Genomic DNA, 15321 nt, shown 5'->3' on the forward strand with positions numbered 1-15321 from the left:
TCTGAACCATGGGGTTCAATGTGTCATTGTTATTTTAATGTGAAATATAAATATACCTCAGAACACAGAGCAGCACATACAAAAACATACATGTAAAAATAAAAAGTGCTCACAATGGGTTAATACACCATTATTTACAGAGGGCAGACCTAGTTGGCCGCACTGTGCAATAGATGGGTACAAATACCGAAACATTCAGATTATATAACTGAAACATTATATTATATTAACTGAAACAAGGGGAACTACTGGTGGGAGGGGGTGGAGCTTCAATGACCCCGCCCCCCATGGGCCCACCAGAGACACCCCGGGTACAGAAGGAATAATTTCATCAGTAAAGGTAAATAAATACATATAATATAGGCCTTATTAGCTATTTGAGTATCTATAGGTAGGTCAGCATTCCATTCCATAACATTACGTTCTTCAGGAGCCATTAGTGGCCCTATCTGCTAGCCCTGCCCCTTTTTAAAGTTTCCCAGGTAGGATATCACTTTGGATTGGAGAGCAATGGCTGATGGGTGAAGACTATCTCCCACCCAAATAGTTGAATGCAGGGATATACTAATGTCTTTGGTAGAGCAGACCACCCTACAAATTGGTTCTTGACTCGTTGTGCCAGGGTTCTAGACTATCCAGAGGTCAGTAGCAGAGCTGCTCATTTTGTTCCATTAGTGTAAACGAGAGGTGGCCCCTCTAGGAATTGGTGTCGATGATACATCGAATGTACAGGGTGTTCTCTCTGATGTAGGCGTGTTTGGGGGAGTTCAGTTTGGCAATGGGGCAAAATAAGGGGCAGCCGCTGGCCACGTTCATGTCGTTGATTGGGCGCTGGAATGAGGCGGATGTGACGTCTGGGCGGAAGGCGTCAAACACGCTGTCTCGGTTGTTGTGGTCCACAAGCACAAAGGTGACCTAGAAGGTGCAGAAGATTTGAAGAACACATTAAGTGCATACGTCATATTACATACAGCAGGAAAGTGTCCGGATACACTCTCAAAGGTCCTGACTCTTCATGGATATATCTGTTCTAATGCTCTTATTGGCTACAGATTGGTCTAGCTCCATGAATATCTGATATCTGATGTCCTGAAGCACCAGGTTGGAGCATCAGTAGAGAAGGAAGTGAAGATAAGTCATGAGGAACACATTAAGCACATAAGTCATATTATATACAGCAGGAAAGGGTCCAGATACACCCTGAAAGGTCCCTCCTGGCTCTTCATGGATATATCTGTTGGGTGGTCTGTCTTTGGGAACTTTCTAGTGCTCTTATTGGCTACAGATTGGACTAGCTCCATGAATATTCTGATGTCCTGAAGCACCAGGTTGTACAGAGTATGGTGCATCAATAGAGAAGGAAGTGAAGAAAAGTCATGGTTCCTCTTCACTTCCTGCTGGGGCTGTCAACCTGAACAAATGGTGGGAGGAGCTTACTAATAAAAGGCTCTCTTTTGGGGAGCAGATAACATTATACTTATACAAGAAAGGTGGGCTAAGCCTCCCTAAATGTCATTATCCTCCACCTCTGGTATCTGTCCATTTGGTACATGGAATGATTGGTCAGATACCAAGAGTACTGAATAGTGCATTCCCCGTTAATACTCTGATGGCTGATGTAGACCTGTGGACAGGTTGGCCTAGCCTTGTTTATTCTGATGACCTCATTGGACATGGTTGAAGGCCCATCAATATAAAGCACCAGGTTGGCCAGTGTATGGTGCATCAGTAGAGAAGGAAGTGAAGAGAGAAGGAAGTCATGGTTCCTCTTCACTTCCTGCTGAGGCTGTCAACCTGAACAAATGGTGGGAGGTGTTTACTGATATAAGGCTCTCTTTTTGGGAGCAGATAACATTATACTTATACCTATGGTAGATACCAGAGGTGGAGGATAATGACATTTAGGGAGGCTTAGCCCACCTTTCTTGTATAAGTATAAAGTTATCTGCTCCCCAAAATGACCATTCTTTGTGGAAAGTTTGGTCCATGGAATGATTGGCCAGATACCAGGACTACTGGATAGTGAATTGCCCCCTTAATACTCTGATGGTTGATGTAGACCTGTGGACAGGTTGGCCTAGCCTTGTTTACTCTGATGCCCTCATTGGACATGGTTGTAGGCCCATCAATAAAAAGCACCAGGTTGGCCAGTGTATGGTGCATCAGTTGAGAAGGAAGTGAAGATAAGTCATGGTTCCTCTTCACTTCCTGCTGGGGCTGTCAACCTGAACAAATGGAACACCAGAAGGGTGGGAGGAGTTTACTGATAAAAGGCTCTCTTTTGGGGAGCAGATAACATTATACTTATACAAGAAAGGTGTGCTAAGCCTCCCTAAATGTCATTATCCTCCACCTCTGGTATCTGTCCATTTGGTCCATGGAATGATTGGTCAGATACCAAGAGTACTGAATAGTGCATTGCCACCTTAATACTCTGATGGTTGATGTAGACCCCAGGACAGGTTGGCCTAGCCTTGTTTATTCTGATGTCCTCATTGGACATGGTTGTAGGCCCATCAATAAAAAGGACCAAGTTGGCCAGTGTATGGTGCATCAGTAGAGAAGGAAGTGAAAAGAGAAGGAAGTGATGGTTCTTTTTCACTTCCTGCTGGGGCTGTCAACCTGAACAAATGGTGGGAGGAGTTTACTGTTTCTATTTTTGCTGATGACACAAAATTGTGCAAAACTATAAGTTCCATGCAGGATGTGCCGCTTTGCAGAGAGATTTGACAAAATTGGAAAACTGGGCAGCAAACTGGGAAATGAGGTTCAATGTTGATAAGTGCAAAGTTATGCACTTTGGTAGAAATAATATAAACGCAAACTATCTACTGAATGGGAGTGTGTTGGGGGTTTCCTTAATGGAGAAGGATCTGGGGGTTTTTGTTGATAACAAGTTGTCTAATTCCAGGCAGTGTCATTCTGTGGCTACTAAAGCAAATAAAGTGCTGTCTTGTATAAAAAAGGGCATTGACTCAAGGGATGAGAACATCATTTTGCCCCTTTATAGGTCCCTGGTAAGGCCTCACCGTGAGTATGGGGGGCAGTTTTGGGCTCCAGTCCTTAAGAAGGATATTAATGAGCTGGAGAGAGTGCAGAGACTGCAACTAAACTGGTAAAGGGGATGGAAGGGTTAAACTATGAGGTGAGACTGTCGAGGTTGGGGTTGTTTTCTCTGGAAAAGAGGCGCTTGCGAGGGGACATGATTACTCTGTACAAGTACATTAGAGGGGATTACAGGCAGTTGGGGGATGTTCTTTTTTCCCATAAAAACAATCAACGCACCAGAGGCCCCCCCTTTAGATTAGAGGAACGGAGCTTCCATTTGAAGCAGCGTAGGTGGTTCCTCACAGTGAGGGCAGTGAGGTTGGGGAATGCCCTGCCAGGGGATGTTGGGTAGGGGGTTCCTCATGGTGAGGGCAGTGAGGGGGTTGGGGAATGCCCTGCCAGGGGATGTTGGGTAGGGGGTTCCTCACGGTGAGGGCAGTGAGGTTGGGGAATGCCCTGCCGGGGGATGTTGGGTAGGGGGTTCCTCACGGGGAGGGCAGTGAGGTTGGGGAATGCCCTGCCGGGGGATGTTGGGTAGGTGGTTCCTCATGGTGAGGGCAGTGAGGGGGTTGGGGAATGCCCTTCCTAGTGATGGGGTAATGGCAGATTCTGTTAATGCCTATAAGAGGGGCCTGGATAAGTTCTTGAACAATCAGAATATCCAAGGCTATTGTGATACTAATATCTACAGTTAGTACTAGTGGTTGTATTTATAGTTTATGTATGTGAGTGTATAGATTGGTAGGTGTGGGTTAGGTGTGCTGGGTTTACTTGGATGGGTTGAACTTGATGGACAATGGTCTTTTTTCAACCCTATGTAACTATGTAACTATATGATAAAAGGCTCTCTTTTGGGGAGCAGATAACTTTATACTTATGGAAGGTGGGCTAAGCCTCCCTAAATGTCATTATACTCCACCTCACCAAAATGACCATTCTTGGTGGACGATTTGGTCCATGGAATAATCGGTCAGATACCAAGACTATTGAATAGTGCATTGCCCCCTTAATACTGTGCTGGTTGATGTAGACCTGTGGACAGGTTGGTCTAGCCATGTTTACTCTGATGCCCTCATTGGACAGGGTTGTAGGCCGATCAACAAAAATGTTGGCTACACTCACTCGGTGGAGCCATGTTTAGAGTCAGTGTTTGGGTAGGTGACATAGACATGGCTAAGGGGCATCACTTACCTTATGTTTGAATGGCCAGGGTAGAAGGGCATCATATTCCCCTTTCATGACAGTAAAAAACAGAGAGACATGAGTCCCCTTCCCTGCTCCGTCTCCATTCAGATAAATCCGTAGGCACACTTTGTAGCCATATTTGGCCGTGTAGAAAGCTGGAAGTCACAGAGAAATGACAAGAATCGTTTACATTCAAAAATCATCCCAAATTATTTCGAGTTTTAGGGGATTAACTTCCCCTTGATGCTGGGTGAAACAGAAAATAATATAGGATTAACTTCCCCTTGAAGCTGGGTGAAACAGAAAACAATGAGGGGATTGACTTCCCCTTGAAGCTGGGTGAAACAGGAAACAATGAGGGGATTGACTTCCCCTTGAAACTGGGTGAAACAGGAAACAATGAGGGGGTTGACTTCCCCTTGAAACTGGGTGAAAAAGAAAACAATGAGGGGATTGACTTCCCCTTGAAACTGGGTGAAACAGAAATCAATGAGGGGATTGACTTCTCCTTGAAGCTGGGTGAAACTGGGTGAAACAGGAAACAATGAGGGGATTGACTTCCCCTTGAAACTGGGTGAAACAGAAATCAATGAGGGGATTGACTTCTCCTTGAAGCTGGGTGAAACTGGGTGAAACAGGAAACAATGAGGGGATTGACTTCCCCTTGAAACTGGGTGAAACAGGAAACAATGAGGGGATTGACTTCCCCTTGAAACTGGGTGAAAAAGAAACCAATGAGGGGATTGACTTCCCCTTGAAGCTGAGTGAAACAGAAAACAATGAGGGAATTAACTTCCCCTTGAAACTGGGTGAAACAGAAAACAATGAGGGGGTTGACTTTCCCTTGAAACTGAGTGAAACAGAACACAATGTGGGGATTAACTTCCCCTTGAAACTGGGTGAAACAGAAAACAATGAGGGGTTGACTTCCCCTTGAAACTGAGTGAAACAGGAAACAATGAGGGGGATTGACTTCTCCTTGAAACTGGGTGAAACAGGAAACAATGAGGGGTTGACTTCCCCTTGAAACTGAGTGAAACAGGAAACAATGAGGGGATTGACTTCCCCTTGAAACTGGGTGAAACAGGAAACAATGATGGGATTGACTTCCCCTTGAAACTGGGTGAAACATAAAACAATTTCAAATTGTACCTGGGGAATACAGACTGATGGCTCTTCCCGTGACCGCGTCGTGACTTTTATTGGTCAGGTCTGAGATTTTCCATAGAAAGACTCCGTCGTACGAGGTTTGCTCCAAACAGGCGGAGCGCATCTCCAGTTCATTCAGCACAATGTCCTTCATGGCCAAAGTGCAGCGTAAGTTTTCAACCTGAGGAGAAGGAGGGAATAAAGGCGGGGTTTTTATCAGCGGCATAACAAGTCCTGGGGTCTGCTTCCTCCATTTTACATGTACAGAGAAGGAATGTTCTGGGCACACAATAAGCTGTACCCCCATACTGTACTGTCTAAGGGAAACACTATGGCACCTCCCTCCCATATGTATAAATACAAATATACAGAGAAGGAATGTTCTGGGCACACAATAAGCTGTACCCCCATACTGTACTGTCTAAGGGAAACACTATGGCACCTCCCTCCCATATGTATAAATACAAATATACAGGGAAGGAATGTTCTGGGCACACAATAAGCTGTACCCCCATACTGTACTGTCTAAGGGAAACACTATGGCACCCCCTACCCATATGTATAAATACAAATATACAGAGAAGGAATGTTCTGGGCACACAATAAGCTGTACCCCCATACTGTACTGTCTAAGGGAAACACTATGGCACCTCCCTCCCATATGTATAAATACAAATATACAGGGAAGGAATGTTCTGGGCACACAATAAGCTGTACCCCCATACTGTACTGTCTAAGGGAAACACTATGGCACCCCCTACACATATGTATAAATACAAATATACAGGGAAGGAATGTTCTGGGCACACAATAAGCTGTACCCCCATACTGTACTGTCTAAGGGAAACACTATGGCACCCCCTACCCATATGTATAAATACAAATATACAGAGAAGGAATGTTCTGGGCACACAATTAGCTGTACCCCCATACTGTACTGTCTAAGGGAAACACTATGGCACCTCCCTCCCATATGTATAAACACGAATATACAGAGAAGGAATGTTCTGGGCACACAATATGCTGTACCCCCATACTGTACTGTCTAAGGGAAACACTATGGCACCTCCCTCCCATATGTATAAATACAAATATACAGAGAAGGAATGTTCTGGGCACACAATTAGCTGTACCCCCATACTGTACTGTCTAAGGAAAACACTATGGCACCTCCCTCCCATATGTATAAACACAAATATACAGAGAAGGAATGTTCTGGGCACACAATAAGCTGTACCCCCATACTGTACTGTCTAAGGGAAACACTATGGCACCTCCCTCCCATATGTATAAATACAAATATACAGAGAAGGAATGTTCTGGGCACACAATAAGCTGTACCCCCATACTGTACTGTCTAAGGGAAACACTATGGCACCTCCCTCCCATATGTATAAATACAAATATACAGAGAAGGAATGTTCTGGGCACACAATAAGCTGTATGCTCATACTGTACTGGCTAAGGGAAACACTATGGCAACTAAGGAATGTTCTGGGCAGTGGTACTGGAGCATACCTTGTGTTCCAAGGCTTTGACCTTTCTCTCTTCTTCTGCCTTCTGCTCCTTAATGGCAGCCAACTGGGACTGAGAGCTGTCAATCTCCTTGCTGAGCACAGATATGATATTCTCAAATACCTGCAGTCGAGTTTCCAGGAGTGAGAGCCGGTTTGCCACCTCATCACTTGGCTGACCCACAGCATGCCCACAGTCCAACTCAAGATCTCCATTTCCTGCTTTAAAGTCCTCAGCCTGAAGGCTAAATGGGTTCTTCTGACCAGGACCATCTGTAGAGTCTGCAAGCGGCACATAAAATCCATTTTTCTTCCCTTCAGTGTTGGTTAAGTTATCCTTTATTCTCAATATGAGCGGGCACACCAGAGAGAGATGGGCTGCGGCGGAGGTCCTATAGTGCTCCTTGATTTTTTCTCTGCTCCCCTACAACACAAAGGATGGAGGTTTACCTTCTGCATTATCAAACCACGCCCTCCAATGTGGGAGGAGCTAAGCAAGGGCTTAGACAATGGCAGTTTAGGGTGCAAAAGAGAAGCAAAACAGAATTAAAAGTAGACAATGAAGGTCATTTTCAAATAAATATCAATAACAACAACATATTAAAAGTTAACTTCCCCTTTAAAATCATGGTTACTCACCACATAAGTGCAGCCAAGTGGCGTAAAGTGGCATTTTTCCTTTTTGGAATGAGAATTCCCATTCTGAAACAGAGCAGCAACAGTGTCATCATATGGATCGGCCATTAAAGGGCAAGTAAGCCTTTGATTCAACATTTATTATATCATGTTTAATGATATGGAATAGCATCCAATCCTCTGTTTAAAGGGGAACTTGCTGGTGTTTATTTTTGGGGCAGATTTTTGGATTGATATTGATATTGATTACCTTTCCTTTCGCCGATTGGTCAGTTTTTCGGTGGCTTTGGTCATCCGTCGGGCCCTTCTCACATCTGTGTTTCTGTATAAAAAAGGGGACAAAGTGGTTAAAATCAACATCGAATCTACAATTAACCAGATTCAGTTCTGGGGGGGGGGGGGGGGGTCCCCTGTACCAACCCCAACAAACCACAACAGATCTGTAAAATGAGATAAATAGTGGAAAACCCCCAGAAAGAATTAAAAAAAAGTCCAGTTGTTCTATTTTTTTTTCTACATTTTTTTTTATAAATTCAACTTCCCCTTTAAAAAGGTATTTCCTCTATAAATAGACAAAGAGAACAGGAAATAAATCATCAGTTTGAGACTAAAACCCATTTGTAATGATGAATTATTCCCCCCCCAGTTTCCAATGGTTTTTCCCCACCTATTGATCTGCCCCCAGCAGTCTCTACTATAGGGATAAAGGCAAACTAAGCATATTTACGTTCTTACTGGAAACTCGTTACTGGAAAAGTGCTGGGTGCATTTGGGGCACTTAATAGTGTTATTGGGGCATTCGCTTTCCAAGTGGTCGGCCAGCTGCTTCCTCATGACCCGGTGCCCGCAGCCGGTGTGGCAGGGTATCAAGGCGTAGTTGCACAAGCTCTCATGCTCCTGGAATAGAACAGAGTGGCCTTAATGTACTGGCTAAGCCCTTTGACATGGGTCCTAAATAGGGTTAATGTCACAGCCCCGCCTACTCCCCACCTTGCTGTGTCATGGCCCCGCCCACGGTGATGTCACCCACGCCCCCTGCCCGGCTAAGGAAGTCGGCAGAGGTGGCAACCCTAGTCAGAAAGGGAGCACTTTTGCAGCTTACATAATTTTTTTCCCCTAGTTTTCAAGATATTAGCAGTTTTTTACACCAATATATTGATTTTGAAACACCCACGCCCCCTGCCCGGCTAAGGAAGCCGGCAGAGGTGGCAACCCTAGTCATAAAGGGAGCACTTTTGCAGCTTACATCATTTTTTCCCCTAGTTTTCAAGATATTAGCAGTTTTTTACACCAATATATTGATTTTGAAACACCCACGCCCCCTGCCCGGCTAAGGAAGCCGGCAGAGGTGGCAACCCTAGTCATAAAGGGAGCACTTTTACAGCTTACATAATTTTTTTCCCTAGTTTTCAAGATATTAGCAGTTTTTTACACCAATATATTGATTTTGAAACACCCACGCCCCCTGCCCGGCTAAGGAAGCTGGCAGAGGTGGCAACCCTAGTCATAAAGGGAGCACTTTTACAGTCCTAAATAGGGTTAATTTCACAGCCCCGCCTACTCCCCACCTTGCTGTGTCATGGCCCCGCCCACCGTGATGTCACCCACGCCCCCTGCCCGGCTAGGGAAGCCGGCAGGGGTGGCATCCCTAGTCATAAAGGAAATATAAACTTTTGCAGCTTACGTCATTTTTTTTCTAGTTTTCAAGATATTAGCAGTTTTTTACACCAATATAATGATTTTGAAACACCCACGCCCCCTGCCCGGCTAAGGAAGCCGGCAGAGGTGGCAACCCTAGTCATAAAGGGAGCACTTTTACAGCTTACATCATTTTTTTCCCCTAGTTTTCAAGATATTAGCAGTTTTTTACACCAATATATTGATTTTGAAACACCCACGCCCCCTGCCTTGCTAAGGAAGCCGGCAGAGGTGGCAACCCTAGTCATAAAGGGAGCACTTTTGCAGCTTACATCATTTTTTCCCCTAGTTTTCAAGATATTAGCAGTTTTTTACACCAATATATTGATTTTGAAACACCCACGCCCCCTGCCCAGCTAAGGAAGCCGGCAGAGGTGGCAACCCTAGTCATAAAGGGAGCACTTTTACAGCTTACATAATTTTTTTCCCTAGTTTTCAAGATATTAGCAGTTTTTTACACCAATATATTGATTTTGAAACACCCACGCCCCCTGCCCGGCTAAGGAAGCTGGCAGAGGTGGCAACCCTAGTCATAAAGGGAGCACTTTTACAGTCCTAAATAGGGTTAATTTCACAGCCCCGCCTACTCCCCACCTTGCTGTGTCATGGCCCGCCCACCGTGATGTCACCCACGCCCCCTGCCCGGCTAGGGAAGCCGGCAGGGGTGGCATCCCTAGTCATAAAGGAAATATAAACTTTTGCAGCTTACGTCATTTTTTTTCTAGTTTTCAAGATATTAGCAGTTTTTTACACCAATATAATGATTTTGAAACACCCACGCCCCCTGCCCGGCTAAGGAAGCCGGCAGAGGTGGCAACCCTAGTCATAAAGGGAGCACTTTTACAGCTTACATCATTTTTTTCCCCTAGTTTTCAAGATATTAGCAGTTTTTTACACCAATATATTGATTTTGAAACACCCACGCCCCCTGCCTTGCTAAGGAAGCCGGCAGAGGTGGCAACCCTAGTCATAAAGGGAGCACTTTTGCAGCTTACATCATTTTTTCCCCTAGTTTTCAAGATATTAGCAGTTTTTTACACCAATATATTGATTTTGAAACACCCACGCCCCCTGCCCGGCTAAGGAAGCCGGCAGAGGTGGCAACCCTAGTCATAAAGGGAGCACTTTTACAGCTTACATAATTTTTTTCCCTAGTTTTCAAGATATTAGCAGTTTTTTACACCAATATATTGATTTTGAAACACCCACGCCCCCTGCCCGGCTAAGGAAGCTGGCAGAGGTGGCAACCCTAGTCATAAAGGGAGCACTTTTACAGTCCTAAATAGGGTTAATTTCACAGCCCCGCCTACTCCCCACCTTGCTGTGTCATGGCCCCGCCCACCGTGATGTCACCCACGCCCCCTGCCCGGCTAGGGAAGCCGGCAGGGGTGGCATCCCTAGTCATAAAGGAAATATAAACTTTTGCAGCTTACGTCATTTTTTTTCTAGTTTTCAAGATATTAGCAGTTTTTTACACCAATATAATGATTTTGAAACACCCACGCCCCCTGCCCGGCTAAGGAAGCCGGCAGAGGTGGCAACCCTAGTCATAAAGGGAGCACTTTTACAGCTTACATCATTTTTTTCCCCTAGTTTTCAAGATATTAGCAGTTTTTTACACCAATATATTGATTTTGAAACACCCACGCCCCCTGCCTTGCTAAGGAAGCCAGCAGAGGTGGCAACCCTAGTCATAAAGGGAGCACTTGTGCAGCTTACATCATTTTTTTCCCCTAGTTTTCAAGATATTAGCAGTTTTTTACACAAATATATTGATTTTGAAAAACCCACGCCCCCTGCCCGGCTAAGGAAGTCGGCAGAGGTGGCAACCCTAGTCATAAGGGGAGCACTTTGCAGCTTACATCATTTTTTCCCCTAGTTTTCATGATATTAGCAGTTTTTTACACCAGTATATTGATTTTGAAACAACAGCGCCACCTGCTGTTTACCCAGAGGAAATGCTTGTGATGCTGCTCTGCTTGGAACTAGTGCAGGTATGGATTTGCTATGTGCCATTGGCAGGGTCGGACTGGGCCGCCGGGAAAAATCCCAGTGTCCCCCGGCTCTAGTGGGCTCCGGTGGCCCAGACCCGACCCTTGTGGCGCTCCCCCTGCCCAACCGCTCCTGCCCTGACGGGCCCTTCACCCCCCAGTCCGACCCTGGCCATTGGTGGTCATTTTTTCCGAAACTGACTCAAAAATTCAGCGCTACAAACATTTGCAGTCGCAGCAACAAAGTCACAGTCTCTTCGGATTCGCTCATCACTACTTAGAATTGACCGGAGGAAAGTCAGGCAACTCTTCTCCGTTCACCAAGTTTGTATTCTGAGCAGAGAGACATCACACGACTTTCCTCTGGCTAAACAGAAGGTGGCGCTGTTGTTTCCCATTCTTTGTATTACAGTGGTTTATGTTTTTAGAAGATTCCCAGCAGGTGGCGCTGTTGTTTCAAATTGAATATGCGGCTGCATAGAAACTGCTAATACCTCGAAGAGCAGAAAATAAAACATTATATCCATTTCCATAAGGGTAACAGTTTCTGTGGCTCAAATAGTAATGATTTGTAGGGAAAAGTACAGTATAAAGGGCAAAAGCACCATCCCACAGTTACTAAACCCACTATCCCCCAGTCCCTTCCCTTGACACCATTTTGGCTTCTCTACTCCCCCCATAAACAACACTAGGCTTCACCTTACCTCGTAGTCTCTCATGAGCCCCCTCCAGGTGCATCCTGGGATCACACAGTGAACTTTGAGTTCCGAAATTTCCTTATTGATCGCTGCATCACTAAAAGCCTGAAGGAACAAACAATAGATATAAATATACAGAGAAGGAATGTTCTGGGCACACAATAAGCTGTACCCCCATACTGTACTGTCTAAGGGAAACACTATGGCACCCCCTCCCATATGTATAAATACAAATATACAGAGAAGGAATGTTCTGGGCACACAATAAGCTGTACCCCCATACTGTACTGTCTAAGGGAAACACTATGACACCTCCCTCCCATATGTATAAATACAAATATACAGAGAAGGAATGTTCTGGGCACACAATAAGCTGTACCCCCATACTGTACTGTCTAAGGGAAACACTATGGCACCTCCCTCCGATATGTATAAATACAAATATACAGAGAAGGAATGTTCTGGGCACACAATAAGCTGTACCCCCATACTGTACTGTCTAAGGGAAACACTATGGCACCTCCTACCCATATGTATAAATACAAATATACAGAGAAGGAATGTTCTGGGCACACAATAAGCTGTACCCCCATACTGTACTGTCTAAGGGAAACACTATGGCACCTCCCTCCGATATGTATAAATACAAATATACAGAGAAGGAATGTTCTGGGCACACAATAAGCTGTACCCCCATACTGTACTGTCTAAGGGAAACACTATGGCACCTCCTACCCATATGTATAAATACAAATATACAGAGAAGGAATGTTCTGGGCACACAATAAGCTGTACCCCCATACTGTACTGTCTAAGGGAAACACTATGGCACCTCCTACCCATATGTATTAATACAAATATACAGAGAAGGAATGTTCTGGGCACACAATAAGCTGTACCCCCATACTGTACTGTCTAAGGGAAACACTATGGCACCTCCTACCCATATGTATTAATACAAATATACAGAGAAGGAATGTTCTGGGCACACAATAAGCTGTACCCTCATACTGTACTGTCTAAGGGAAACACTATGGCACCTCCTCCCATATGTATAAATACAAATATACAGAGAAGGAATGTTCTGGACACACAATAAGCTGTACCCCCATACTGTACTGTCTAAGGGAAACACTATGGCAACCCCTACCCATATGTATAAATACAAATATACAGAGAAGGAATGTTCTGGGCACACAATAAGCTGTGCATTTGTGTAATTAAAAGCAAAATAAAAGCAAAGAGAGATCTCTTTACCCGCTCTTCCTTTAACAGACTGTCGTCACTTAAAGTTGTAGGATCTTCTGCTTTACATTTAGGGCACAGGTCATGATTTCTGCTAAAATAAAACAAAACACTTTAAGGAAACAGAACTTAAAAAAGGGAATTCCAGCCCAAATTTCTTTTGCCACAATGACAAATCAACCCAAAGATTTAAATAACTTACTTGTTTATATATATTTTGAGTTCAGGGTAAATATGAGCTCATCCTCTGTTATACAGATAGCTAGAATCTCAGCCATAAAGCAGGGCAGGACTGCTGCTTACAATGGGGGGGGATCAGATAGGATCTGTGCCACTGTGACAGAATGCTCTGTTATACAGATAGCTAGAATCTCAGCCATAAAGCAGGGCAGGACTGCTGCTTACAATGGGGGGATCAGATAGGATCTGTGCCACTGTGACAGAATGCTCTGTTATACAGATAGCTAGAATCTCAGCCATAAAGCAGGGCAGGACTGCTGCTTACAATGGGGGGATCAGATAGGATCTGTGCCACTGTGACAGAATGCTCTGTTATACAGATAGCTAGAATCTCAGCCATAAAGCAGGGCAGGACTGCTGCTTACAATGGGGGGATAGGATCTGTGCCACTGTGACAGAATGCTCTGTTATACAGATAGCTAGAATCTCAGCCATAAAGCAGGACAGGACTGCTGCTTACAATGGGGGGGGGGATCAGATAGGATCTGTGCCACTGTGACAGAATGCTCTGTTATACAGATAGCTAGAATCTCAGCCATAAAGCAGGGCAGGACTGCTGCTTACAATGGGGGGATCAGATAGGATCTGTGCCACTGTGACAGAATGCTCTGTTATACAGATAGCTAGAATCTCAGCCATAAAGCAGGGCAGGACTGCTGCTTACAATGGGGGGGGATCAGATAGGATCTGTGCCACTGTGACAGAATGCTCTGTTATACAGATAGCTAGAATCTCAGCCATAAAGCAGGGCAGGACTGCTGCTTACAATGGGGATCAGATAGGATCTGTGCCACTGTGACAGAATGCTCTGTTATACAGATAGCTAGAATCTCAGCCATAAAGCAGGGCAGGACTGCTGCTTACAATGGGGGGATAGAGTAGTTACTGACCTTACTATCCACACCAGACAGGGGGTGCAGTATCTGTGGCCGCACAGTGTTTGTTGCGCTTTCTTTAGAACATTCTTGCAGCTGCAGCAGAGATATTTCTCCCCGGGTGCAACGTCGCAGATAGTCGTCGGGTAGCCAAACACAAACTCATTCTCGACGGGAACCGAGCTCAGATTCGCCTCCAGTTTAAACATGGTCCGTGGCATCCAGACCTCCGACACCGGGGCGACAACCGGCTCTGATGAACAGAAAGCAAAGGACTGGGCTAATACTTGTCGCTGGGAGAACCCACAGTGCAGCCACTGACTAATCTCAGTATATCAAGGATGTGGGGTGAGTGGGCCATGCAGGAAAATACTGAGAAATTCCCCTGAGTAGCGCCAGGCCTCGGAGACGGGTACTTTCTGCTGATGTCACAACTACACATATTTCAGCTGCACCGACGCTACTTTGTACCGTGGCGAGTAGTGAAACAGGAAGTGCAGTGTGTAATTTCCCAGCTCTCAATCTGAACAAAACAGCAGGTTCCAATGCGGCTCGTCCAGTTATACAGGTATTGGCACTTTGGCACAATCATCTTTATTTCCCCTTTAATAGAGGCCTGGGTTCTGCGCTCAGTGCTAGGGCTTTATTTATTATGCAGGAGTCTTATCCAATCAGAAGCTTCACTGCGTGGAATGCTATTCTTCAGTCTCCATTAGCTTGGTGCATTGGAGTAACAAAAGTGTTATGTCTCTAGAGGTTCCCATACACGGGCCGATATTGGTCCCTTAGACCGATTGAGCAGCTTATTGGCCCGTGTATGGGCATTAACGACAGGCCTGCCCGACCGATATCTGTCCAGAAATCGACCAGATATCGATCGGGCAGGTTAAAAAAGTTAGTTGGATCGGGGACCACATTGGCTCATTGATCCGACTAAATTTTTTAACCTGCCCGATTGATATCTGGTCAATTTCAGGCCAGATATCGGTCGGGCAGGCAGGCCCGTCGTTAGTCGTCTTTGCCTATACCAGTTGTTATAATT

The 15321-nt window shown here is 45.1% G+C and overlaps 1 protein-coding gene across 2 annotated transcripts; it reads right to left on the reverse strand.

The window, feature by feature from the left end:
* Window positions 1-14: 14 nt before the first annotated feature.
* Window positions 15-15085, reverse strand: traf1 (TNF receptor associated factor 1). 2 transcript variants are annotated; one of them, XM_031891241.1, is made up of 10 exons: window positions 14295-15085; window positions 13177-13255; window positions 11926-12024; window positions 8268-8429; window positions 7783-7854; window positions 7536-7598; window positions 6901-7320; window positions 5386-5563; window positions 4240-4388; window positions 15-915 (listed from the first exon to the last, which is right to left on the reverse strand). In XM_031891241.1, the coding sequence occupies exons 1-10, from the start codon at window positions 14498-14500 to the stop codon at window positions 697-699; spliced, it is 1647 nt and encodes a 548-aa protein (XP_031747101.1). In that variant the 5' UTR covers window positions 14501-15085; the 3' UTR covers window positions 15-696. The 2 variants fall into 2 exon arrangements, with proteins under 2 accessions (XP_031747101.1, XP_031747100.1); XM_031891240.1 differs by having other exon boundaries at window positions 13177-13258.
* Between the last annotated feature and the right edge of the window lie 236 nt (window positions 15086-15321).

Source organism: Xenopus tropicalis, chromosome 8 (genome assembly GCF_000004195.4).
Source record: "Xenopus tropicalis strain Nigerian chromosome 8, UCB_Xtro_10.0, whole genome shotgun sequence".
Lineage (NCBI taxonomy): Eukaryota > Metazoa > Chordata > Amphibia > Anura > Pipidae > Xenopus > Xenopus tropicalis.

What these genes read in the sequence shown, in the direction of transcription:
- traf1 (XM_031891240.1), bottom strand. Translation starts at nt 14,500, where the DNA reads ATGCCACGGACCATGTTTAAACTGGAGGCGAATCTGAGCTCGGTTCCC. An exon ending in CACTTGGCTGCACTTATGTG is followed by an intron (nt 7,321 to 7,535) that starts GTGAGTAACCAT and finishes TTTGTGTTGTAG; the next exon opens with GGGAGCAGAGAAAAAATCAA. An exon ending in CATCAGTCTGTATTCCCCAG is followed by an intron (nt 4,389 to 5,385) that starts GTACAATTTGAA and finishes TGTGACTTCCAG; the next exon opens with CTTTCTACACGGCCAAATAT.